A 25,660-nucleotide genomic window follows, 5' to 3' on the forward strand; every position below is an offset into this window, starting at 1 on the left:
CCCCACCTCTCCAAGCTGACTTGTGTTAAATATTAACAAACTTGGTTCATCAATTCCGTGGTTCACTTGGCTTCTTTTAACAACAGATGTTATTACAACAACTCCTCTCTCTGCCTCCCTGCTCCTGTCAGCAGGGCTGATGGTGAAACCCAAGAATCTGCCGCTGTAACTCTGCCTGCAGAGCCTGGCTGCTGCTCGGCCGTGTGGTCTCCCCACCTCTCTCCCTGGGACCTCCAAGGCTGCCCACCTTTGGCCTCTGACAGTAGCTTCTGCTGGGAGCCACAGGTTTTGGAGAGGCATTGGTTGAAGAGGAGTGAGAGAGCCCACAGGAAGGCGAGTTCCTGCTGTCAGCGAGAGGAGGAGGAGGTGGAGGAGGAAGCAGTGAGCATGGCCAGCGATTCCAGCGCTCTGCCACGGGTGACTTTCCAGACACCAGAGAAACCTGGGGAGGAATCATCACACAGGAAACTGGGCAAGTTAACCATCAAGTACAACCGCAAAGACCTCCAGCGCTGGCTGGACCTGGAGGAATGGATCAATGCCCAACTGCAGGAGCTCTACCAGTGCCGGGTGAGTAGCTGGGGCAAATCAGCCCCTTGCTTGTCAGGTGCATGGGACCAGAGACCTTGTGTGCTGGAACAGAAGCTTGCTTGCTCTGCCTTACTGGAAAGAGCTTCTCGTTGTCAGTCTTCATGACTTGACTTATTGCCACCTGCTACAGCACTTTCTCTGACTGGCGTTTTCACTAGTCAGAGACACTTGCACTGATATAATTCAGTGAGCTTTGAACTGCCTGGTCTTGCAACTGCTTGGTAGGGGTGGGGGTGGGGGGTTAGCTATTGCTCAGCATGAGTACGACAAACTGGAGAGATGTACAAACCAGAATGCCTCTCGTTGCTGAGCCCCATGTGGTGGGTGGCTTTGCTGCAAACAGTATCTAAGCTGGCTGAGTTAGAGCTATCAGTTATCAGTGTAGCTATAGCTGCTGTTTGAATGAGACACTCCAGATGATGCTGTATCTGTAGCTGCAGTCTGGACACGCTACTGGCAGCAGAGAAAGAAAAAAAAAATACATGTTCAAATGATGTGTGTAGAGATCTTATGCCTTCATCTTCACAAAGCCCCACAGCCATCTCCCTTTGCAGCAGGAACAATCACTCCTCAATGCTGCCTGCTTGTCCAACAGCTGTCCCACTAAGAGCGGTGCAGGAGCGCTGAGGCCCAGCACTTGAATGATATTTCACTTGAGCTGTCTCAGGGTACACGACATTCTTCATTCAGGATGGTGTGAAGCAAGTCAAGTTCTAGCAGTGGCTGTGTACACTGAAATTTTAACCTGGTACTATCACTACTATTAATATTCATATTTTGTGCTTAGATGGATGGCGCTTACACTGGGAGCTTTCATAGCGCTTTTCCATGCTTGAGATAATTCCTTTGGAGTGTGGCGCAAGAAAAGGTGAAAGGATTTGCCCACCTTGTACATCATGGTCTTAAACCCATCTAAATATTAATAGCTTGACTTTAGGTTTTTGCTTTAATCTGTAGTGCAATGGCTGATGTTGCAAGAGAACATAGCTTTCTTGACTTACAACTCAGTACTTCTTCAACAGAAGACACAGATGGGTTTAACAAATTGTGTAAAATGGCTTATTCTTGTCCTCGATGGGGACAGACTGTACTAACTGCGAAGCCCTTTCTGCCGTGTTTTGTGTATTTGTACCCCACCGCAGTGTTAAGCACGTTTTTTAAATACAAGGAAAAAGAGCTGATGATTGCACAGAGTCTTCCACTCTGAGCATCCGCAGTTTCAAAGTGCAGTCAACAGTGGAAGAGGACATGCCCAAACAGGAGAATGCTGTACTATATGCTGAGATGGCACAGAGAAGCTTTGGTCTGTGCTGGGAGAGCTCCAGCCTGATTTTCTGGGCCCAAGAGCCATAGAATGATGTCAGCTCCACAGCTGAAGAGCCAAACTTCAGGAACTGTCTCCAAGGCTCTCTTTATAATTGTTGTTGCTGTTGCTGTTTATTATCATTGTTATAATAATTTTCTGTGTGACTATTTGATATTTGTGGGAGTGTACTGGGTTCTTATGCCAGTTAATTTGTTTTCATTTATGCTACGTGCAAAGAACAGGCAACAGAAAACAAATATGGAGGAAAAGGTCCTTCTGTTGCAAATGCATGGCTCCTTTACAAATGAGTAGATTGTTGCTCCTATTCTGTTAATGGACATTTTTAGATGCCCCAAACAATTTTATAGCTTGATTAGTAAAAATGACAAAGGATAAAATCTCATAATCTCTGCAAAACTTAATTCTGAATTTCCAGTTCTTCAGTTTATAAAATTATAGTCATAAATTCTCATTTGTGTCTTAGGCCTCTTGAAAATGCATTATGAAATATTGTAGTGCACCCAGGGGCAGATGTTACTACTAGACCTAGTTAGACAGGCCAAACCCGGTATGTCTGCAAAGTGCCAGAGTGGTGTTCTTGGTGAGTGAAGGCTGTTCAAAAGAACAGCAGCAGTGACAGTGGCACTTGCTAATCGCGCCTGCGCTGGCATTTAAGAGACTGTCCCCGGGCTGGCAGATCAGTTCAGAGCATTTAGCCTGACTGTCAAGATTTGCCAGAGATGAGCAAGGAGAACAGCTGCTGCTTTGAGGAACAAGGCATCTTGCCCTTTGGGGAATTATTGTAATTTTAAAGTGTTGGTTCAGATGTTTTTTTGAGATGGACAATAAGGACTTCATGGTACCACCAGTAACATGACCCAAGATGAGGTTCCCTGTGTGCTACTCTTACTTGCTGAAATCCACAGGTGTATACTTGTAAGGATGTCAGAAAACCAAGCCAATTTACCTTATCACTTCTGTTTTTCTGAGAATTGAGTAATTGGGAGCTGCTTACTGTCATCAGAGTTACTGCCCAAAGGGGATATTTTTCCCTTCTACAGAATCCCAGCAGGCACAAGTGAGAAATCCAGCCATGCCCTTACAGGAACAGATTGCCAGGGGACTGCCCTTGCTAGCACCTCTCCAGCACAACAGGTTTCCCAGCTGCCTGCTGTATTTGTGCCAACCAAAGACCTCTGCTACCAGGAACTACATAACATGATGCTGTGCCAGGTCAGAGACTGTTGACAGGATATGACAGGGGTTTACATAGGATCTCTTCAAAAAAATACATGTGCCACAGTAAATGCCAGGTCCCAGCAAGTCCTCCTTTGTGCATTGTGGCAAGACTATTTAATCCGCCCTGCTAGCCTGGCCTTCCTTGGATTCATTGACTTGCATTACATTGTCAGCTTCTTCCTCTGCTCCACCTGTCCATAGCAGCGCACAGTTCCTCAATGTCATTCAGAAACCCACGCGACAGAGTCAGAATAAACAGTATTGCTGATGCAAATGCCAGGAACGTTAGGTCAGTCATTGCCTCCTGATACAGATAATCTGAATGCTATGCTATCTACTGTCATGAGGGCTTTTTGCAACAAAACTAAGACTCAGGAGACAATTTCAGTTTTCAAGACTATTCCCTGCACATGGAAGCCAGAACACCATCTATACTAGGAGGAGAAAGGCATAGGGAGCTCTTACCCTGTCTCACCCTTCTGGCTTACTTAGCTTGTACCCAAAGTCAGGCTGGATCAACACCTGTTGTCTAAAGTCACATGAAAACTATTACTTTTAAGAAGAAATGCTGTGTGGGCCATGGTGCAATATATTTAACTCTGCTTTATTACTTACTGTCAAGTCAGCTGTGTAACAAAGCTGAACAAAGGTTTTCTATTTCCTCTGTGGTTTGGTATCAGAGGCTGCTCAGAAGTAGTTTCCTTTTTTCCCGTAAGTATTGCCTTTATTGTTTGTTTTACATACACTTCCATAAATGTTATCCAGCAATTAGGTACTGCACTGTTTACGCAGTATCCTTATTCTGCTGATTACTACATTAAAATATCACTAGTGTTGTGTTGCGTTGTCAAATAATGGTTTTTACAAATACACTGGAAGCCACAGCCTGCCTGTCTTACAGTCTTGTAGAGACATGTGGAGTTAAAATGTGTCTGACCACATTTACAAATGCTTCCAATTAGCACCCACATACAAGATTAATACTCAAATCACCAAAGCTTGAGGTCTCTCTTACATTAGAGGTTATTATATCCCTGTTATGTCTGTTAGAGAAAGTTGACAAAATATTAAGTTAAGCCTTTCAAATGTGTAATTCTTTTTCTCTCTGTTACTGTAAAAACCCTTAGTGTAAGTATCAACCATGTGAACGTATAGAGCCTAAAAGCCTAAAATCTCCATGTATTAGTTGTGCCTTTCTAAGATTAAGCCCGCTAAATTTCCATTTGGTGAACCTGAGAGCGCTTTCATAGATGAGAGGTGCCCCAGGTGGCCTACATTGCACTGCAGTTGGCAATTGCAGCTAGATATTCTTGAAAGGGTCTTCTCACGATGGATCATGATGCCTGAGCAGCATTATTAAGTGTTGAGGTGGGAAAAGACGAACAATGTGTGGCTGTAGCAGACACCACAGAGGGGCTGAAATCTGTGCCCTCTTTATAAGAAGCTCCTTATTTTGACATTATTTGTATCTTAGCCTCAACTTTGCAGCATGGTTTTATTGTAACTAGTTCCTTCTCAGCTGCTCAGTGCTTCAAAGATGGCCTCTAGAGTTCTTAAATTTTGAAGGTTTATTAATTGTGTATTCTGTTTTCCTTTTAGCTAAGAGAGGAAACAGAGGCAGCAGCTCCTGAACCACAAATTGATCTTGAAGATCTCCTGGAGGTCCCTAACGAAGAACAGAAATTAAAACTACAGGTCAGATAGAGGGACATGGTGACTTTACATTAGGGACTTCCTTCACAAAGAACAGCTGTGGTGTGTGGGTACAGAGTGCAGGTATGCAGTGTTGGCACACTGCTTCCTTATGTCTCAGCCTGCCAAATGCAGTAAAATTATATACCTGCCCTTTTTGGAGGGAGGGGAGAATAGGTCAGCTCATAAAATACTAAAATGACTCACCTTTGGTTTTTAGGAAATCCTCCATGAGTGCTCCAGCCCGACAGAGGTGAGTGAAGCACCATCAATATATGTATGTTACACGGTGTCTTCATTGCTGCTTGGCTGAATGGCTGATATTACTATGCCTAACATGACACTGCATATTGGTTTCGTACCCACTGGGAGGTTTTTGCCACTTCATATTCTGCTGTGTTAGAAAAATACATGTAAATCTATATGGGTAAGCTGATGGCAGAGCAGGGGAGCAAATAACGGATTATACTTTACAGCCAACATTCCATGTTTTGGTCACCCTGAGCTGATGAGCCTGAGTAGCTATTTGATCCTCACTCTAGAAAAGTCATAGATAGTGATACAGCTCACATAACCCTCTTGCACACTGTTAGCTAAATGCATTCTTGGCTTAAACCACTTAAATGTTACGGTTGAGAAGAATGTAGGATGGCCACGAGACTGGATTGGGCATTGGCCACAGCAGTTAGTTTTACATATTTTTTTTTTCCCCATGTGAACGTTACAAGTGCTGTTTTGAGTTGGTTAAAGAAATCCCACAAGCTGTCACAATGTCAAAAGGATTGGAGCTCAGTACTTTGCAGTGTTGGGCACAGATCACACAACAATTGCCTTTGCTGCAGTGCATACCTGTGCAAAATGGGGTCCCCCATCACTGCTCCAGTTACATCCACTGTATGTGAACATTGTGCTTGGTCATCAGTCATCGGGCTCCATGTCTTGTCAAGCCTATGCAGCCGTACAGTGATGCACGTACAGAAAATTAGGTGGATGCACGACTATCATAGAAATTAAACTTGACTGTAGTAATCATCACAGATAGTCTGCTAGCAGGGGTTCTGCAGACAAGGTTGGCAATGGAGAATAGTTTTCAGAGTGTCTGAATTTCAGATATTGGGCAAGACCCCGTATTCCCAGAGGGAAAACTGACAAGAGTTTGCTCTACTGATTCATGAGCTGTGAAAGTGTCTTGCAGACAGTATGGTACTTGCTAACTACAAACAGATACTGCTGCCCCATTTGCAAAAGTATGTACTCTCACCCTGGTGACTTTGAATTCAGTCCCCTTAAAAGATCATAACAACCTAGCCTGTTTCCCCGAAAATAAGCCCTAGCATGATTTTTCAGGATTTTGAGGATGCTCAAAATATAAGCCCTACTCCAAAAATAAGCCCTAGTTACAGTTAATTAAAAAAGTCAATTTAAATAGTGTCCAGGCAGCTATGCATGTAAAAAGTAAGCATCTTTCGGAGCAAAAGTCGTATAAGAACCTGTCTTATTTTCAAGGAAACAGGGTATTTGTAGAAAGCAGGCATAGAAAACAAACTGGTTTCCTCTGAAGGGACTGACTGAAAAGGTATGTGTGATCCTAGGCATGTACTTCCAGAGCATGCTGCAGCAGGCAACCTCTCCTCACCCAACTGAGGAAGTGGGGCTTCCACGCAGCACAAATGGTAACAAGCTGTAATACTTCCAGTGACCTTGCCTAATTACAGAGACATGTAGCTACCTCTTTGGGTGAAGAAAGGCTGCCCACTCCTTCATGGTGATATTGTCATGCAGGGGGTAAACTTTGCACTAGTCACACTGACTTCTACTTGGAATAACCAGATGGTTCGGTTCAGTTCATAGTCCTTGGCTGTGTCAGCAAAGCAGTCAGGGTTTATCTCCATTAACTGCTCATCACCTGCTCTGCCTGTCCGCAACCCCTGCTCCAGGTTATCATTAGTCCTACGTGTGTTTTGCTCCACCTCTTTTCTGCCAGCCACTTCCTTGTAGAATTGGCACAGATCCGAGATGGTTCGCAATCTACAACATGGAGCTTTACAGGTCCAACAAGAGGGACAGCTTGCTTTGCCCCGGATTGGGAGAGCAGCAGAAGTGGGCAGGAAGTTATAGTTGGCAAGAGGAAAGAGTGGAACCTAACAAAAGACAACAGCATCCTGAGGTCATCTCAAGGTAGTAAAGCAGGCATCTGGGATGAAGAGGGGTTGGCTGGCTCCTGGGGAGAAAGTAAACATGGTTGCTCCAGAGGAAGCCAGGGGGAAGGAAATAGAGGGGCTTTTAGACCCTTCTCATCCATCAAAAGGTCTCCTTCCCTAAGCTAAAAGACAGATTTACTCAATACATGTCAAAATTCTGTTTCTGCTCAACATGAAGGTGAATGTGGGAATAATGCAAGCACCATAGTACTCTTTGGATAGTAAGCACTGGAATTAATATGATACCTTTCTTTGACCAATTCTCATTGTAGGACTTCATTACGGAATTGCTTAGTCGATTGAAAGGTCTCCGAAGAGTCATCAATCCTCAGAAGAAATGACCTTGCCCACATGGAATACCCAGCTTTGGTCAGAAGGAAATTTATATTTTCCCCACAAAAACCATGATCAGCAACATCACTACAGAGTATGTTTAGAACTTACGGTCACTGAGAAACACCACCAGGTTTGTGAACTTTGTACCAGTGGTTTGAAGTCTCCACTCCTTCCAGAGCTACACACACAGCAGAGAGCTAAACTGCACGTTTTCCTGATTGTCAAAGGGCATATTAACCTGGGGAACAGGACAAAATGTCGTTCCTTTAGTTTCTTCTAGGAATTTCCATGCTGGCTGAGGAGCACTGAATACAGTTCTCAGGACCTCATCAAGACTTCTTTCTTTCCATTCACTGCAAGGAAAACAAGGCATTCGTTATCACTCATTCAACAACATGGAAAATCAGTTACTGTTAAGCTGCACCCTGTTTCGGTGTGGCTGGGACCCCGCTGTGATCTCTTGCCTGTTACTGCTGTACGTGAGTCCACAGCATTGCACGTACTTTGCACGCCTTATTAAGTCTGTTTTTCGTGAAGGTTGGAGAGAAAATACGCAGTAGGATGGAAGAAAAATGTTTGAGTGCATCTGGTCTACACAAGGTGAAGTTAGTGAAATAGCTGCTAAGGCTAATGAAAAAAAATTATTTTCCTTTTTCTGGAATTTAGGACTTAATTATTTAGAAGTGTCTTCTAAAGGAGTAAGGTCTGGGAATGATTTTTCCTCATAATTCAAAAAGATGTTGGAAAAATTCATATTTTGTATATTAAAACAGAGAAAAACAGCTGTGCACAGCTTACTTTGCTCTCTTTTTAGACAGTAAAGAAAAATTGAAGTGAAAAAATACCTGCTCCCCATATCCCTGCAGGGAACATCTCACAGTGAGTCTTTTGCAGGCAGGTAGGTCTCACAAATGAGAAGTGAAGTAGGACACATTGTCTTGCTACACAAACTCTTCTGGCTATGACTAGCTTGTGGCTGGAAAAATACAGAGGAAACTACATCCAGCCTCTCACCAAGTCAGTAACTTGACACATGTGCCTGGGAAATAAGAAAGGAAATGGAAGGTGATTGCTTAGGCAGAGCGGGCTCTCACATTATGTCCTGCCCCTACCCTCTCATGCCTGCCACTCAAACACAAGAAATGAGTTGCGGAGTCACATCCAGAGAGGCTCCTATGTACCAGTATGTTCAAGGTTAGCTTTTGAATATGTGTTTTGTCAGACAGGGACAAGAGAGGCCAACTCTGGAACAAAAGGGACATGCAGGTTACAAACAAAGACAAACAAGGACTCTCAGGCTGGACTAGTAATATCTTAAATACATTAGTCTGGGTGGACAGGCCACGAGCTGAGTGTCCTAGAATAGAGCTGTAATTAGCTGCAGCACAGTAGTGCACAGGAGTCCAGATTAATTACATACCCCACCAAGAGGCTTTGTTTTATTCTGCTGAGCTGTGACAGCACAGAGACCCAAGATGTCACTCCTCTGACCCAAGAGAGAGATTTTCTCCACACTGGCACTGTTCTGTATTCCATCAATATGAAGTGATGCAGAGAATTTTTGTCTATGCTTTAAGGCAGACACTGTTAAAACCCAGGAAAAAAACAGGTTCTTGAAACTCTACCTGACAGAAGCTGTCTTTGTGCTTATTCTGCAAGCAGCAGAAAAAGAGTAAACTGCAGTCCCTATGACGTGCAGTTGGTTCTGATAAACAAGGACATCACTACCACGGGGGACTGCTTCAAATGAGCACAGTGTGATCATGGGGAACATGATGCAGAAGAAAAAGCAACATAAGTCAGAGCAAATTATTTTTTTTCTAGTTTTAAAAGTGGTAAGTCATACTCGCTTTTTGGCTGTTCTCAGCCTAGACCATAGACTAATTTTATTTTTTTTATTTATTAAAAAAACACCAAAATAATCCCAAACAAACAAACCAACCACAAAAAAAACTGAACAAAACCCTCCGCCAAACAAAAAACACAAACATTCCCCCCCCACCCCCAACCAACCAAACCAGCTTCCAGTTAACTTTGGTGTTTCTCAACACCACCACTAGCATCAGGCTGTAATGTTTGGTATGCAGATACTGGGTAAGAATGGTCCTTTAAAGAAACTTTGCCCTCTTTATTATTTCAAGATAACTCAGAATGTATGAAAGTCCATGTACTTTTCTAATTGAAGGTTTATGAAGGTGTATATAGAAAAAACTTTTAATGCCATTTTCCCTTAGTTGTGATTAAGACATTGCCTTTAAAAACATTCTGGCTACTACATTTAGACAGGTGACCATGTTACAGCACCAGAGGCAACACACGTGCTCATGCAATTTGCTCACAGCAAATGCATGTCAATGCAGCTTAACTAAGCTGAGACCTCTCTCTGTAAACTAATCTGAGTTCAATCTTGGTTATAATTATTTTTAATTCTTTTGGGGGTAGAGCCTACATTTTATAGTTTGCATACAAAATATTTTGAGAGGGAAAGAAAATCTTCTTGTGTCCTCACAGCATGTTACAAAAACAGAAGCAAAGAAGCTGATTCTCCTGAAGATACCAAACTCCCTTCAGTCCTTGAATGGCTGTGACTGATTGTTTACCACTATCTTTACTCATTCACCAGCATCTTTTCAAAGACAAGGACAGAGAGTAAGCAACACAGCTTAAAAGTGCACTGCCCACTTAAAGGTCACACAGCATTCCTCTGTCACAGTGACAGTTCAACAAGGTTTGCTTCCTGCAGAGAGGATCTAGATACCCCTTCCACTCCCTCCTCCATGGAGATCACTGAGGTAACAGCTCCAGCGGGAACAGCTTTTCAGGGGAAAGTGACTGGGCTGCCACTAAAACGGCCAATTACATGCAGAAAGCTCAGCAGCCACAAAAATGCCTATTAGTGGTACAGAGAAAGCATCAGCGTGTGTGTGTGTATGACTGAAGAGACTCTTCCATGTATGACTAAGTTCCATTCATGTATTAGGCTGTGTGCGTTTCTGGATTCCTTGGGATGACCCCACAGAAACCAATCTTGGAAACTACACAAACTGCTTCCAGCTGTAACCTGCTCCTTTACTGCTGCTGTGAACAGGGCAGGCCTTACCAGACACAAGCTGCCTAACTGCGCAAGGAGCTCACAGTTCAGTTGTGGCTGATGAAGCATTCAAAATGTTGCACATAACACACCAGCTCATGCTAAGATATTAAAGCACAGCTGTAAAGCAAGAATTAAAAGTGTCTATTAAGTGCTTGGAAAAGGCACAGGTTGAAGCCCAAAGGAGTGGATCGGTCTTAGAAGGCATATAAGAACAGGTATTAGCATCTTCTCCTGTACACAAAAAACACAAAAGGATTTAACAGAACTGGGTTGTCTTGCTATCAGACTAATTATTTGGGTCAAATAGCAATGAAAAAGTGTCATTTCTACAATAACACAAAGCCAGAACAACACTTTGTTTTCATTTTTAAGACTGCAAGCTCCTTAGGCATTAACTCTAGTTAAATCTTGTGTAACACAGGTCTCATTGTGAGCTGTTGCATCAGAACAACTCAGGTAGTTTTCCTGTCTACCCATCCCAAAGAGACAGGCACTGGTGAAGCAAGGACTGCCAGGAGAAAGAAGATCCCCCACAAGAATCAGGTTTTTCCACCCCTTCTCAACAAAGGGTTTTGATGGCACTGCTGGTTACACTTGCAGTTTTTAGTGTGTTAACCTGCAGTATTACTATTCCACATTGTCTGATACAGGCTTCTGTTGAAAGGCCTGATCCAGTCCAGCATGTCAGCACTAACCCATCTTCAGCAGTAGTTTAATTTCTTTGCTGTGCTCTGACCAGGGCTGACTGAGGTGCAGCAAATGCTGTTTTGTCAACTCATCTATGGAGGCAGTGACCTCAAGCACAGGGCAGGGCAGAGAGCTGGGAGCGGCAGTGTCAAACCAGACAGGCAAGATTCATTGGAAATTCCCCATCAAAGGCAAATCCTTGTGGGTTTTGCCATTGGAATTTGTCAACCTTAGACAGCTGTCTCGGAAGACACATTATAGTCCTGGGAAGAACTCATCCTGATGAGATATTAGAGCCAATTCAGGGCAAGCTTAGCCAGGTCTTTGTAGTGATTCTGGGTGCTTTGGTCACTGGCAAGTGTCACTTGCATCTGGACTGTCTCCAGGGAAGGATAGGAGCATATTAAACTGAGGTTCTCTCACAGCCACATAAAGACCATCACACAAGTAAACCCTTTTTTCCCCACCAGGGAACCAAATAATAAACAGAGCCAAACCCCCCTTTCAGACTAATACACAACCCTTTCAGACTAACATGCTGCTCTTACAGCGCACATGGAACCTCAGCACAGCAGATCACAATGCTGTGCACCACTAGCAGATGACCTTTACAAAGAAGCCTTCATTTCATGCATGTGAGCAACACTGACCATCAAGGCAGAGCAGCCACTGCACCTTTTCCAGCCACAACACAGAAACATTTTTGATGACTTCACGATCTTTCATTTCCTTCACTAAGTCACTTGACAGTAAGGGGGGAAACACTTTTTAAAGAGCTATCAGGCATTTCCAGGACAGACTTTAACCACCGACTGCTGTGTAATAGTTTTTTATTATGCTTTGAAAGTTCTCATCACACACATGATCACGACATAGACAGTTTTATTAGTGCAAAGTGCTTTACTGCCTGTTGAACCAGCGTGTAAGCTGTTAGCAAAAGCAGGAAGTTACTTATCAGCCAGTCAGTACTGCCTTGAGCACACATCTTTACAGCTACCCACATCGCCTTACCGTCTGTATTCACAGACTCGGATCCACCTCCTCACATCAAGTCCTCATTTATCCCCAAGCACACACAGCAAACCCTGCACTTCTCTGGTTGAATTTGTGAGGACAGTCGCACACCCTCCAAGCCTCTCTCAGATTACAGCACATCCTTTAAATGTCCAAAACATCACCCGTTTTGGTTGCAAATCTACTTGGACGCTTCCCATCTGGCCAACTCATCATTTTTCCCATTCTCCATCTCCTTCTCTGCCCATGAAGAGTCTGATCACTCCTACTTGCAAGGAAGATGATAGCGGGAGGTGTGGTGGTCCTTCAGGTCAAACTCATCATGGCCTTCCCTGAGAAGCAAACAAAGTGTGGTCAGAAGTAAATCCCCAGGCAGGGAACTCACCCTTAGACACTGCACCAGATGCCTCCCAGCAGCCCTTAACTAGAAACCTCTTCCGGGAGCTGGCTGTGAGGACCTGACTGGCAGACACAGACTACTTGTAACAGAAACCTCTGAGGTGCTTTGTGGAAAGGTCTGCTCATCTTTGCCTGCTGGAATGGGAAATGACAACCGGTTCCTCTCTTTTCCTCTTTGAGAGATTCATGAAACTGGTGGCTCATTTTCAGTACCATGTCTGTGATTTCCAAGCACACTAGCAGCTCCCCTGATAACAGTCAAAATGACCGTCTGCCTCACACAACTCTGAAAAATAACTTCTGTGGCTAAAACGCAGTATATTGGCATCTGTCTTAACCATGCTCAGCAGCAGGCAGTGTCGAGTAAGACACAAGCCTGCATCCGCAGCACGTAACTAAGACACTCGCTCACCCACCAGACTGCTGATTCTGCTTTTACTAATGTTTGCTGTCTGATACTTTTGTTTGTTTGTTTTGTTTTAATCACCTAACATTGCCAGTCATACGTTTTCTTACCATTTTCATCTGTTCTTCCCCACTCCATTTCCATCTCTCTACAAAAACATTTCCAGGAAGTGAGAGAATATACAAAAAAGCATCTCTTAGTATCTCAACCAGATTCTTAGCATCCTGCTGTCTAAATGTCATGCAGCACTGAGAACCCAGCCAACTACCCAATACTTTTGAGATATGAAAAAGAGAAGCCACAGAAGCTATGAGGAACAGCTTTGTATTCAAAGAAATTAACCCTCCGAATCTGAGACATTCAACGTTTTTGTCAAAAATTGAGCTACGGATGTGTAAGAACCAAGACTATAGCTGCTACAAGGCCTGACTGAGGAAAAAAGATTTGCCCATATATATTTGAACAAAGTTTTTTTATATGGTTTAAAACTGCAGAGTCTCAACCTAAGAAAAGCCTCAGGAATTTATACTATTTCATCTTCCCTCTTATGAGAATCCATCTCAGATCATCCATCAATGTCATTAACAAGCCATAGGAGTCACTGAACAATGGTCTCGCTTATCTCATCCCACACAACGCAGCACATCAGCTGCTCCAGAGAACACTCAAGACAATGAGCCCAAACATGCACTGGAGTGGTACACACAGAACATTTCTGCCTAGGACGAGTTTAGTCCCTGAAGCCTGGGATAACTACAGATTGCACAAAGTATTTACATAATACAGCATTCAGTTCAGATCAGGGTTCCTCAAATCTTCCCTTCTTCTGTGCGCTTCGCTGCCCAACAGGAACAACAAACAAAAGCAGCCGAGCTTACCTGTGACCCACCTCTCAGACCAAGAGGAATTGTGAGACTTACCGAAAACAGCGTTGGCAGTAGAGGTCCCCATCGCAGCCATGGCAGCGCAAAGTGGCATCTTCGTTGCAGATGCAACACCATGGTAACTCCTCCTCATCACTGTCATCTGCCCTGGCAAAAACTGTGGTTGCTGGAGTCTGGCTCTAATTCACAAAAGAAAACAGACACAGAATTCAAACCCCAGCAGAGTCAATACGGGACTTTGATTGTAATGCATGATGGCCACAATGACATGTTGATCCTAATTCTGGGAGGTGAACTTGCCCAGCGCTCAAGGATAGGCTCCATATGTATCTAGATTGTTAAATAAAACCCCAAGATACTGGCTATCATTTCCTCATGAGTCTATGTTGCTCAGAAGGTAAACAGGTATTCACCCTCCTTTGGTGTCTTCAACAATATACACCAACGTTTTCCATACTGTGTTAAGGGCACAAAGCTCAGATCTTCTGGCAGGCACCACAGCAATACCAAGTGACTGACAATCCTTGCTGCAAAGGCACTTTTGCTGACAGCTGTTAGGTGGGAAGGGAAAGCAGTGGGGAGGTGGAGAGGGGTGTTTTCTCCCTGATATAGAAAGGAGACCGGAGAACAAAGGAAGTGATTTGCCAAAAGGCCCCTACAATTGATTTGTACCTGAGGTCAGGCCAAAAAGATCTTCTGAAATAATAATCTAAAACATATCAATAAGGCCATCTATTGTCTCTTCCTGCTCTACAGAGAACTCTTGTGGAACTGAACAGCCATACACACACCTGGACACACTGCCTGGGCACTGGCAAAGGCAACTTCCCAACACAGGAATAAGACAGCACTATCTTTTCCATCAGTAAGCCCAGAAGTACAAAGTGGCACACCTATGAGCTGGATGTCTTCAATAATGCTTACAATTAAATAATTTCTTCCACTGTGGACAGGCGTGTCAGGTGTCTGTGAGTCACAGGTCCATTTAATTCTTGCACATTAGAGAAGGTGTACGTATTTCCATAGTAGGCTGGAATCCATTCTGAGCATAGGATATCTTGTTACTGATTCCTTCCTCTGAGGTTATATGAGAACAGTTGATTACTATCTAGAGGTTCTGTTCTGCACATGCTGAAAGCACTGGCAAGCCTCCCACTTCTCCTAGTTCAGACTGTATGGTACTAGACAGTGGCCTTCTTGGTCTAATTATATTGTCAAGTTAAAAATTCCATCTTTTAAATATCCATCTTGCAAGGTCTATGCTACCTTCTCTGGGTTTAGAGAACTCCACCCCATTCAGCAGAAAGCCAGTCTGAAAAGAAATGCATTCTAGGGAGCAATTCCTTTTAAAAAAGTACAAGGATGATGCACAGCTGTGCTCAGGGCTGGGTCAGCCCTGCAGGAGACGCTTGGCTTGCCTGCTCTGCGGAATCTGGTTGAGGTTTGTTTTTGTTTGTTTTGATTTTGATTTTTTTTTTTTTCCTTCATCAAGCCTAGGACACAACAAACATTTTCTGCAGAACTGTACTCTCCTAAAGACCCCAGAACACATCATTTCAAGAGATCTTGATCAGATCACTGACCTTTTGCTTTGCTTTCTTATGCAGGTTCTGTTGCAAGGGTTGGGTGGTCTGATCAGGAGGAATGTTGAATCCACTTGCTTCATCCAGGGCTGCTTCCTCTGTGAGCTGGTAACAACAGAAAGCAATAAGCCTCTTGTTTCAAACACAGTTGGGAGTCCCATTCTAGGCTCTAAACCTCTCATGCAGTGACAGATGATAAGTCTGAATCTATCTGCTGTTACCCAGACAGGTGTGAGCTTGCTCTGTCTGCACTCTGAACACTGTGTGTACACCATGATCAGTCAGTGCAGCAGCAGTGGCTTTCAGCTAACACACACTGCTTTGCAGTGCAGCTATCAGCAGACCCTCAACATCATGCTAATCATGTGTGTGGGGTCTGTAACCAGGCAGAAACCTGAGCACAGAAAGCCCATGTCTGCCTGCAAGACAATTCATAGACGTTTGAGACGAATCTAGGCATAAGCTGCGCTGAACAGCACACATATCATCCATGTTCTAGCTGGGTGGGGAAAAGATGAAACAAGAAGCAACGAAGCAGAGTGGGGCTGGAAAGGAGACACCACAAGAGACACTAAATGTGAATTAGAAAGACCAAGTGACAGACTAGAAGTGATGTCAGCTGCCTGTAGCTGAATGGCCCATGGGAGTTAGGATGGCAAAAGCACTAGGAGGGGAAGGAATGAACCTTGGCCCAGGAAGAGAAACACATCCTTTGCACACTCACTGGGTAACATACACACAGGGAACAACTGAGAAAATGACAAACAAGGCCACAGCTGCCACTTCTGACCTGCTTTAGCACCCTGCGAATAGCTTCCTCCTCAGCCACTTCCTCGTCGCTGTCAGGGAGTTTATAGGTTTCCAGTGAAACTGCAGGAGTAAGAGACAGGAGACTGTGACCCACCCCTGCCTCAAACCTTGGGCCCACTGATGTGCCAGACACAATCTTTTGTGATGTGAGCGGGTTTTGGCATTCTGGCTCTGGCACAGACAGATCCTTTTCAGACAGGGACTCCTCAAAATGGCCATTACTGTTTGTTTTTAATATTGCAAGAGGGATGGGAAAAAAGTCCCCACCAAAACCAGAGCTTTGCTTTTAAAGGCTTTGTTACTGTCACCAGAGGGTAATAATTCCAGTGAATTATCTCAAAGAAGGGTGCAAGACAAAGCAGTCTGACCTTACAGCTCCAGCCTTTACTCTCAACTAAGATATCTCATGCTGACTTCATGACGAACCAACCTGTACAACTTCACAGACAGAACCAAATCTCAGTCTGTTGCTTGCAGAACAGAGGAATTAAATGGACAAACACCTCTCAGAAAACAAATAATTCTGTCACAGGAACTTGCTTCCTCTCTTGGCACTGTATTCTCATCTGCTACTCACCTTTCTCTGGGTCCTCGCCTTTGAGCGCTGCCAGTCTCTTGGCAACTTGCAGGATCTTTTCCTGCCTAGTGTTCTCTTCCCGCAGTTCAGCAGCAGCTTCTGCCAGAAGTTTATTCTTCTCTTCCTCTAGCTGTTTTGAGTCCAGATTTGCAGGGCAAACACAATCTTCACTGTCCCGATTGAGATCATTCAGACTTTGGCTACTAACAGCTGCAAACAGACACAGAGAAGATGGTGGTGACTCAGCAGCCATGTTCCTTGGGCACAGACAACACGACTGCAGCAATGGTACAAGAGCAGCTTGCTGCTCTCCACTAATCTGGGCAATAAAGGGAGAGGCACACTGCAGTAGGATTCACACTGTACATGAAGAGAAGAAAGTGAACTAATCTGTGGTTTGCAGTGAGATTACAGAGAAAGCACTGCAGCTAGGAAGATAACAGTATCCCAGATTCTGATGTTTTGTAACAGAGCACAGGTGTCTTAGGAGCAGCAACAGCTCCTCCCCAGGGAACGGTCACCTTGGGGAAACAGAGGGGAACAATCTGAATAATACAACCCTGAGAAGGAGGAGGAAACATCTCCCAAGCAAAGACAATGAGACCCAGTATGGAGTCAGATGGCTGCTCTTGGTCTACTTGTGTAAAAAGGGACATAAGTCATAAGGACAAACTGGACATGCAGCTCACCTGTAAGCCAGACAGGGAGGCACATATTCCCTTCTCACTATAGCACATACATTATTAGACAGAAACAGGTCTTTGGGAGTCAAAATAGATACCTTGAGGCTGGACTCTTGGTCTGTAATGCTCATCAATGGCAACTTCCTCGGACAGTTGAGTTAAGAGGTCATCTGTCTGCTGGACCAGACTTCTGGTATCAGGAGGCTGGTGTACCTAAGAAACAAGGAGGGCATGGGAAAAAGCAAATGAGAGGAAAGCGGCATACTCAGTCAAAGGAAAAGTGTGATAACCAAGATCACCTAGGTGGGAGCAGCATAAAAACACGCATCCACTGATCTTGAGAGCCTCACCTTACAATTGTGTGGTGTAAGTCTTTCTGGGCTTCATTCTCAGAGCTGTGAAATGCGCACAACTCTAAAAGCAGTCACTCAAACAAGGCAAAGTGGTACTGAATGTATAGGAGTACCTGCTGCTGGCTCCCAACCCCAGCTCTGCCACTACCATCAATGTAAACAGAGTGCCACTCTCAACAGTGCCAGCCAGCAGCCCCACCATGGCCTGTGGTAACAGCCAGGTGTGCAGCACTGCTGAAAAAGGAGCAACCATTTCTCAGGGACGTGATCATTCATATGGGCTTTGAAGGCATATATTCAACTCATTCCACTTCAATCACCAACCACTCTGTGCTTCCATTTCTGGAATAATTAACAGGATTTTGCCCAGCTGGGATGCAGTAAGAACTACAGTTAGAAGGTGAGGCTGGTAAGACCCAAACACAAACAACTCTGAAAAAATATCAGACCCCTTAAGCACCCAAATGGGTTGAAAGCAAAGAAATATGGCATCTATTGTTAAAAATAAAGACATGAACTACAGCTGACATAAAGGAACATACAGCATTCAGATGGAAGCAGTGAACTGCTAGAGGCTGGCCATTTGCTTCTGGAGCAACAACATAAATGGGAAACGGAGATATCTGAAGGGAGCCACAAAAAAGCTGAAGAAGGAAGAACAGCTAACATGCTGGGACACTAGTTACTGTGTCAGCTCAGAATACATTGCTGGCTAAAATGCTGAGGGAGCTTACAGGTCTGGGAGCCTGGGAAGGAGGATCTCTCCCCTGCAGGACAGCCAACCGGTCCTCCATCTCCTGCGTGGATGGAACAGGTCCCCAGCAGTCCTCCTTCAGGGCAGCCAGCCTCGCTTCAATCTCAGCCTGAGTGGGGATGGACTCTGCAATTCCGAATAACACAAGGGAGGAGATTATTCTGTTATGGAAACAAAAGCCTTATCTTTTTTTAAAAAAACTGTATTTCTTTTTGAAATCAGATTCTGAAAACCTGAGCAAAAACATGAATGAGGGGTCACACTGCAGTGACTCAGAGGTGAGCCTAATGCTAACTGCTGTCCTCTTCTTCCAAGTCCTTGCCTCCTCCACAGTTTACCTCCTAGTTATTAGGTCAGTATTAGGGTAATGTCATTTGGCAATCTCAGCTGACTCGGGATACTAGAGACAGGCAGAGAAGTAAGTGTCATTTAGGCAGTACCATCCATTGCTCCCACATCTCTTAATGTAACCCTAGGCACATCAGACAGAAATCCTCCCCTGCCACATAACAGGACAAGAGGAAATGGTCCTAAGTTGTGACAGGGGAGGTTTAGACTGGGTATTAGGAAAAATTTCTTCACTGAACATGTTATCAAGCATTGGAACAGGCTGACCAGGGAAGTCACTGGGTCACCATCCCTGAAGGTATTTAAAAAACATGTAGATGTGGCACATAGTGACATGGTTTACTGGTGGACTTGGCAGTGTTAGGTTTAAGGTTGGATTTGATGACCTTAAGGGTCCTTCCAGCCTAAATGATTCTGTGATAATCAGGTAGCCATTTTGCAGTGTGTTCTTTCCCTTTTAGAGATCACATATAATTTCTTAAACTGTTTATTCTCCCACAAGCACCACAAGGCTGTCAAAGAACCTGACAGCTGTGGACTGGGATAAGAGTCCTTTTTCTCCTCTGTGAGGCAAGGCTGGTAAGAACATGATCCCACAGAGACTGCCACTGCTGTTGTCCAGGACAATGACTCACAGGAAATCACCTGCAAAATAGTTTGGCCAAAGACCCTAATTTCATTCCGCTCCTGTTGCGCTTGACACAGGCTCTTACCCCAAACAATGGAAAATGTGGAAGTGATTTTAGAGGTAAGACATGGCCCCAAAATTGAGATGCAGTTTCAAGGGAAACCCCAAGAAGCAAAACAAGAAACTGGAACATTAAAAATCACTGTAGAATCTGGCCATTGCGGTAGCAGAACATGGATACTCTGTCCAATTTTAACCCTTCAGTTCCCTAAAAGGACAGGCTCTGAAAGCCCAGCACCTCCCTCTCCCTCCACATTTCATATTTCCCCAAGTAGCAGCGTTCCCACCCAAAGTATCTCCGGTATCCTCCAAAACTCACTCGGTTTCCTTTCCTCCCTGAGTCTCTCCAGTCTCTCTGCAATAGCTCTGTCCTCTTTTGAGAGCCTCTGGTATCCAGAGCCTGCTTGAGCTGGGGGTTTTGCAGCTCCCTTCTGTTGTTCTCTCAGCTGGTTTTGCTTGGCCTCAAAAGCTGCCACACGCCTGTGACAAGGACAAAAAAAACCCCAAAAAAAAGACATGGCAACTGAGCACAGGGGTTTAAACCCTGAGATACAAAACGTCCTCTGTGAACCCAACAGGCAGCTTGAACAATGCTGGTGTAGAACAGAAACCACTCCCTCCTGTACCAGGCTCTCTGATATCGGGACATTGAGAGGTACTCACAATGAGGTACTTCCAAGAGTAAGGAAAACCTTCGCTCGTAGGAGCAGTACACCTAGCACTATTTCCAAGGAGACAAGGAATTTCTCCCCACCAGGCTCCTGTTTCCAAGCCAGCCCAAATCAGTCACAGGTACACAGGTGGCTGTCCGGGAGTCTATTCAGAAGAGCACACTCCCCCACCCCCCAAAGAAAGAAATGAAAAATCAAAACAATGAAACAAAAGCCCCATGCTTAATCTAATTCTGAACAAAAAAATACTGACTTTACAACCCCCACTTCTGCTGGTCGCTATAGGAGAGTAGCAGCAAGGGCCTGGAAGGCTCCCCTGCGGCAGAAACAAACATCTGATTGGCAAATGCAACTCACCTTTTGTAGTTTTCTGGTGGTGACCATTTTGCTGAATTGCTTTGAGATCCCTCTCTGGAGGAAAAAAAACAATTTCTCTGAACTCAAGATACTGGCAGTGCTTCAACCATCTGGTCTCTCAACTCAAGAGGAACCAGTACACGTTTCTTGACCTCCTGGTACAGCCCCTTTCATAACCTCATTAATGTGGAGAGCGATCAGCTTATGGAAGGGATTAAAGGAATATAGCTGCCTGGGACAGCATGGAACTTCATTTCTAACCCCTTGGTGCATTTTTTTTGCATCTGTACAAAATGTGATCTAACATGGGCACCAGTGACCCAGAGGAGGAGGGGCTGAACCACGCTTGCCTCCCACAGCCTGCACCTCCCAGTTCAGAGAGCAGACAGAGAGTAGTTAGGTACAACTCCCACTGCAATTAGCTTCCATGCAGCAGGACACTCTGAAAGGAGCCGTGGCATGCAACAAGCACAGAATTATACAATGTGTAAGCTAAACAAAATGTTACTAACGTTATTATATAACCACCAGTATCATAACAACGCCTAGCACACATGTGCACTGCACACCACAACCACATCTTGTGTAACTGTCTTCTACTTTGTTATACTCAGGCTGAGCTGGTAAACTACGCACTTATGTAACGTAGTTAGAATATTTTGTTCTTAGAAGTCACAGCTACAAACACATCTGTGCTGTGCTAAGGCCTGAAGAGCAACAAATGAATGCAACGCTATTGGACCGCTTTCCAGTTCTAAGGTTTGTTTTGAAAGCTATTTGCATGAAGAACAAAAATATATGCAGTTTTATGCAGCTGCAGCCTACATGTGTTACTGTCCTGGTTTTGTTAAAAACAAGTTTCTTTTTCAGTGAATTTTGTCTGTCAGCTGAAGCTTTCATATTAACTGCATTTTCCTGGAGAACCAGACACATGTTTTGGTAAACCTAGCAATGGAATGCAAACTTATTGATAAGCACGGATGGACATCTCGCGAGAGGGGCGACGAGAAGAAAGAGACCAAGAAACTGACCAACTGGGTATAACATTCCATTCACGTGAATACTTGATATAAAAGTGGGAGATCACGAGGATCTCGTGTTGCTTTTCCCTTTTCCCTTCTGCTTATGGCCGACATTAGGAGAGGACCTTGCTAGTCGTCCCTGCAAACTGAGGCCTAGTGACAGACTGAATCCAGCTCCGATTGGCTGCAGAGTCTAATCCAGGACTTCAGGTGCCGGCTCTGCAGTTGCTGAGACTTTCAAGATTGGTTTTGTATATTTTGTATTATTTTCTCTATTCTTATTAGTAGCATTAGTAAAACATCTTTAATTTTTTCCAACTCTCTTCACTCTGTGCTTCTTTTCCTTCCAATCGCCTCTCCTTAGTGAAAAGGGGGGAGAGGGAGGGGGAAGTGTGGGGGGGGAGAGGGGGTTAACAATACATCTGCCAGGGTTTTATTGTCACCCCGCAATCTTAACCCTCGACAGTTACCTACCTGCTATCCAGACAGGGAGGACTTTTTTTCTGCTGTTACTCTATAGTACTGATATTAAACAGACGAGATAAAACCAAACAAGGAGAAAGGCTGCCTTGTTTTCTTAATGGCTTTGGCCTTATAAAGGGAAATCAGAAAATTTAAAAACTGAAAGACTGAATGATGTATTTTCACCATTGATAGCTCACACTGCTTTCATGAGCCAGTGCTTCTGAAATTAAGACCTCTGCTAATGAGAAGCTCTTCTCCTTTAGACGCCTGCAGAGCCACAGAATTCCTCATCTGCTGGTGAAAATTCCTTGCTATGGGATAAGTGGGGAAGAGAGGAAAGAGAAATGCAAGAGAAGGAAGAGGACATGGAAGAATTGGTTGAGAGAGGGGCGCTGGTGTACACTTATGCTCTCGTGTTATTCCCGTGCATAATCCATACTGCTGCTTAATCACATTTTTTTGTTTTCAACAGTCAATTTGCAGGTTATATTTGCAAACACTTTTTTCTTTTAAAAGCAAGCCAATTTTATGTTACAAAATTTTAACTCTTTAGGCTACAAACAGCAGAGATCTCCCAACAATGAGGATTTGTGTCACTGCTTGCCCTCAGAGGTAATGACATCTTATTGTCACGCTGTTCAACTACAACACCTCGGAAAATACTGCCCATGCTTTCAAAGGGGTGTAGATTTCTGGGCAAAAACATGGTGGTGCTTAACCTGGTCTCCTATAGCCAAGGTATCCTCAAGTATTCAGTGTCCATCTGTGAAGATTTAAACCTCCTCCTTTCAGACTACTCTGTGACCACAGAGAACAGCCTCACAAATCCTGATTCCTGTCTTCGGACTGCACAGCTCTCACGCAGAAATCTGCAACACAACACGGGGGCACACAAAATGAGGAAACAAAGCGGGATGCTGCCTTTGGGTGAAGAAACACTCTCATCTTACCCAGTTAGTTTTCCGTGACACTGCTTGCACACCTTCTGCTGAGCGCTTCCACAGCGGGGAACAACAGCGCTGAAGCTGAGGCAGCCCGAGCAGAACGACCGTCCGCAGCTCCTGCACCCACACTGCGGAGACACAAGCGAGGGGCAGGACAGGGCTTCACCACCCAGTCCCCACACTCACCGCTGCTGTGGCTGCGTGGGAGCAATGCCCGCGCCCAGGGGCACTAACAGCAGTGCTGGTTCTTAGAACTGTACCACTGGCTGCTGCTGGAGACACAGAAGCTCTCAGGAGCCTTTAAGCAGCAACACATAACTGCTGCTGGAAGCAGTGACACCATTTCATCCCATAGTATAATAAAGTGTGTGTGTGTGAGTTCTCTTAGACAATGACCGAATATTGGATCAGAGGGATGACATCCAAGGACATTATTTTTTTTTTTTTTTTCAGTAAACATACATACTTGAAGACATATTGAGACCAGGCACCAGGAGGACTCACAGGGCACGGAAGGACAACAGGTCACGCCGCGGGCCGGGCAGCGTGTCCCCGGTTCCCCTCTCAGACCCTCGCACTGCGGGGAGGCACCCGCGGGCCGGTCGGTCCGGGCCCCCCTCCGGCGGACTTGCCTCTTTCTTGAAGACAGAGAACTTGGACGCACATCCATAGCACCGGTGATCCATGGTGCTACCGGAGGCGCGGCCGCCGCCCTGCCCGGCGCTCAGACCCCGCAATGCCCAGCTCCGCAGTGCCCCCTCAGCTCCTCCAGCTGCCGCAGACCCGCGGTACGGCCGCCAGCCGGGACTATCAGTGCGGGGAGGCCGCCGCACCGCCCTCCCGCCCCCCACGCAGCCTGACGGGAGCTGTAGTCCTTTGAGCGGCCCCCCCCGCCTCCAGCCGCCGGGTGGCTCTCCAGGGTAAACTACACTGCCCAGGGTTCCGCACGGCTCCCCGGGCTGCCGGGAGCCGCCTGTCGCTGCTCGGCACCTTAACACATCCGGCTCTGCCGCACGATGCATTGTGGTACCTGTAGTCTGGTGCCGGTGGCGCCGCTGTCAGGGGGTGCTAACAGGCAGAAAAGCGTGTTCTCTAGTCCTGGCAGCGCTGCACTCAAGTTACTGGTTTTTAACTTAAACCTGTGATGAGATCCTGGTTCAGAAGAGCATGAAATGAGCTGAGCTGCTAAACTCCCGTTGTCCCGAGCCAATGCTCCTGCCAGGGTTTGTCTGCATGCCTTTGGAAGTCAATGTCCTGCCCTGTTTGTAGGAAAAAGTTACTGAGCATAGTTCTAGGTACCGTTTGTTCCTGTGAGTCATCTTGTTAATCGTGTGGGTTTGCTATTACATTTTGCATTCTTTCCAGTTCAATAGGTAAGTCCACACTGTAAAAACCTGCACAATTAAATTAGGAAACTGACTGATGTAGTCAGGGAAGTAAGACTCATTAATACCTGAACAAAGCTAAATTTAAAGGTAAAAAAAAAAGGTGGGGGGGTGTCTCAAGCTTTTGTGGTTTTTTTTTAATGATAAAGAACATTAGAAGGAAAACTAAAATACTTGGAAGTGAAACTTTGCACCTGGAAATTCCACACACTGTAGACATAAAACAGGGATCTGAGCTGGTCAGGGGGAAAGAGGACATTTCAGTCAATGTTACAGTGCAACCTACCGATGGGCAGGTGTAATTTGGAGTGCCGTTCTGCAACACAAAATACAAGCAGCAACCCGAAGAACCTTCCTATCCAGAGAGCGGCACCGGCAGAGGTGCACGGGAGGGAACCAGGCGAAGAAACTGAACTTCCCCGTTCAGTAACACTTCGGCTGTATTTGGTGACCAGGGTAGGACACTTCCCTGTCCCCTGGCTGGTGAAGGAGGAGGCAGGTCCACGTCCCCCCGCTGATACCCACCAGAGGGGGCCCGGCCCCCGCAGCTCCAGCTCCTGCACCAGGCGGCCCCTGAGCAGCTGAACAGCAGCCGCTTTGCTTTATTTCTTCTTTTGCCTGCAGATGTTTCACATAATGAAGTGAACCCCTATTATTAAAGTCCTATGTCACGACTTAGCCCCCAAGGTTTTCAATTCCTGTTTGAAGTGTAGGAGAGGTTAGATGGTCTTTGGTTCATGTCTTCTTGCCAAACTCAGTTGTGGCACAGTAGGTTGTACATTCTCAGTCCTACATAGTTATAGCTGCAAATGCTGTGTTCTTTAACTTGTTGTGAAACTATGCCCCAGTGTATTAGACTTGGCCTTTATAATCTTGGGGCTTGATTATTGTAATGGAATGCATTAGAAGTAAAACTTTTGGTCTGAAAAAGATCAGAATAATAAAAATGTGGCTGGCTGCCTACTAAGTCTCCCCAGCTGTAAAGTTTCTCTTTGCAGTTCGGTGTGATAAAAAGGGTAAATCGTCACCACAGTGAAAATTAAAACGGAGTATCTCTAGGCTCATTTTCTTCTTCTAGATGAGGAACCAGCTGTACTATCAGCATGCCAAAAGCTGCCCTTATTTTCTATCAGGCATTTGGGTTCTAGTAATGCAAGCATCATCTCAACCA

At 45.0% G+C, this 25,660-nt stretch overlaps 2 protein-coding genes across 9 annotated transcripts in view; one reads left to right on the plus strand and one right to left on the minus strand.

Moving 5' to 3' along the window:
- The window catches only part of PPP1R14D (protein phosphatase 1 regulatory inhibitor subunit 14D), an 18,948-nt gene extending 10,038 nt beyond the window's left edge, over positions 1-8,910 (plus strand). For all 4 annotated transcript variants that reach the window (XM_065064621.1, XM_065064623.1, XM_065064622.1 and 1 more), the window contains 4 exons: positions 87-570; positions 4,736-4,831; positions 5,049-5,081; positions 7,302-8,910. In XM_065064621.1, the coding sequence (XP_064920693.1) occupies positions 388-570; positions 4,736-4,831; positions 5,049-5,081; positions 7,302-7,370 (381 nt within the window). In that variant the 5' untranslated portion in view covers positions 87-387 and the 3' untranslated portion in view covers positions 7,371-8,910. The remainder of the gene's footprint in view (positions 1-86; positions 571-4,735; positions 4,832-5,048; positions 5,082-7,301) is intronic.
- ZFYVE19 (zinc finger FYVE-type containing 19) overlaps positions 1-23,942 on the minus strand; it is a 26,898-nt gene extending 2,956 nt beyond the window's left edge. For 2 of the 5 annotated variants that reach the window (XR_010473018.1, XM_065064619.1), the window contains exons 1-11: positions 23,737-23,942; positions 23,111-23,232; positions 20,674-20,727; positions 19,965-20,125; positions 18,590-18,735; positions 17,601-17,715; positions 16,820-17,029; positions 16,223-16,302; positions 15,433-15,537; positions 13,886-14,028; positions 7,604-7,718 (exon numbers count right to left, since the gene is read on the minus strand). Coding sequence is in view for 4 of the 5 variants with exons in the window: in XM_065064619.1 (XP_064920691.1) it covers positions 7,604-7,718; positions 13,886-14,028; positions 15,433-15,537; positions 16,223-16,302; positions 16,820-17,029; positions 17,601-17,715; positions 18,590-18,735; positions 19,965-20,125; positions 20,674-20,727; positions 23,111-23,232; positions 23,737-23,790 (1,305 nt within the window). In the remaining variant the exon portion in view is untranslated. Of the gene's footprint in view, positions 1-3,724; positions 7,719-11,959; positions 12,493-13,885; positions 14,029-15,432; positions 15,538-16,222; positions 16,303-16,819; positions 17,030-17,600; positions 17,716-18,589; positions 18,736-19,964; positions 20,126-20,673; positions 20,728-23,110; positions 23,233-23,570 lie in introns of those variants that run through there. The other 3 variants (XM_065064618.1, XM_065064620.1, XM_005502196.3) reach the window with 3 other exon arrangements.
- Positions 23,943-25,660: the final 1,718 nt, after the last annotated feature.

This window comes from Columba livia, chromosome 5 (genome assembly GCF_036013475.1).
Source record: "Columba livia isolate bColLiv1 breed racing homer chromosome 5, bColLiv1.pat.W.v2, whole genome shotgun sequence".
NCBI lineage: Eukaryota > Metazoa > Chordata > Aves > Columbiformes > Columbidae > Columba > Columba livia.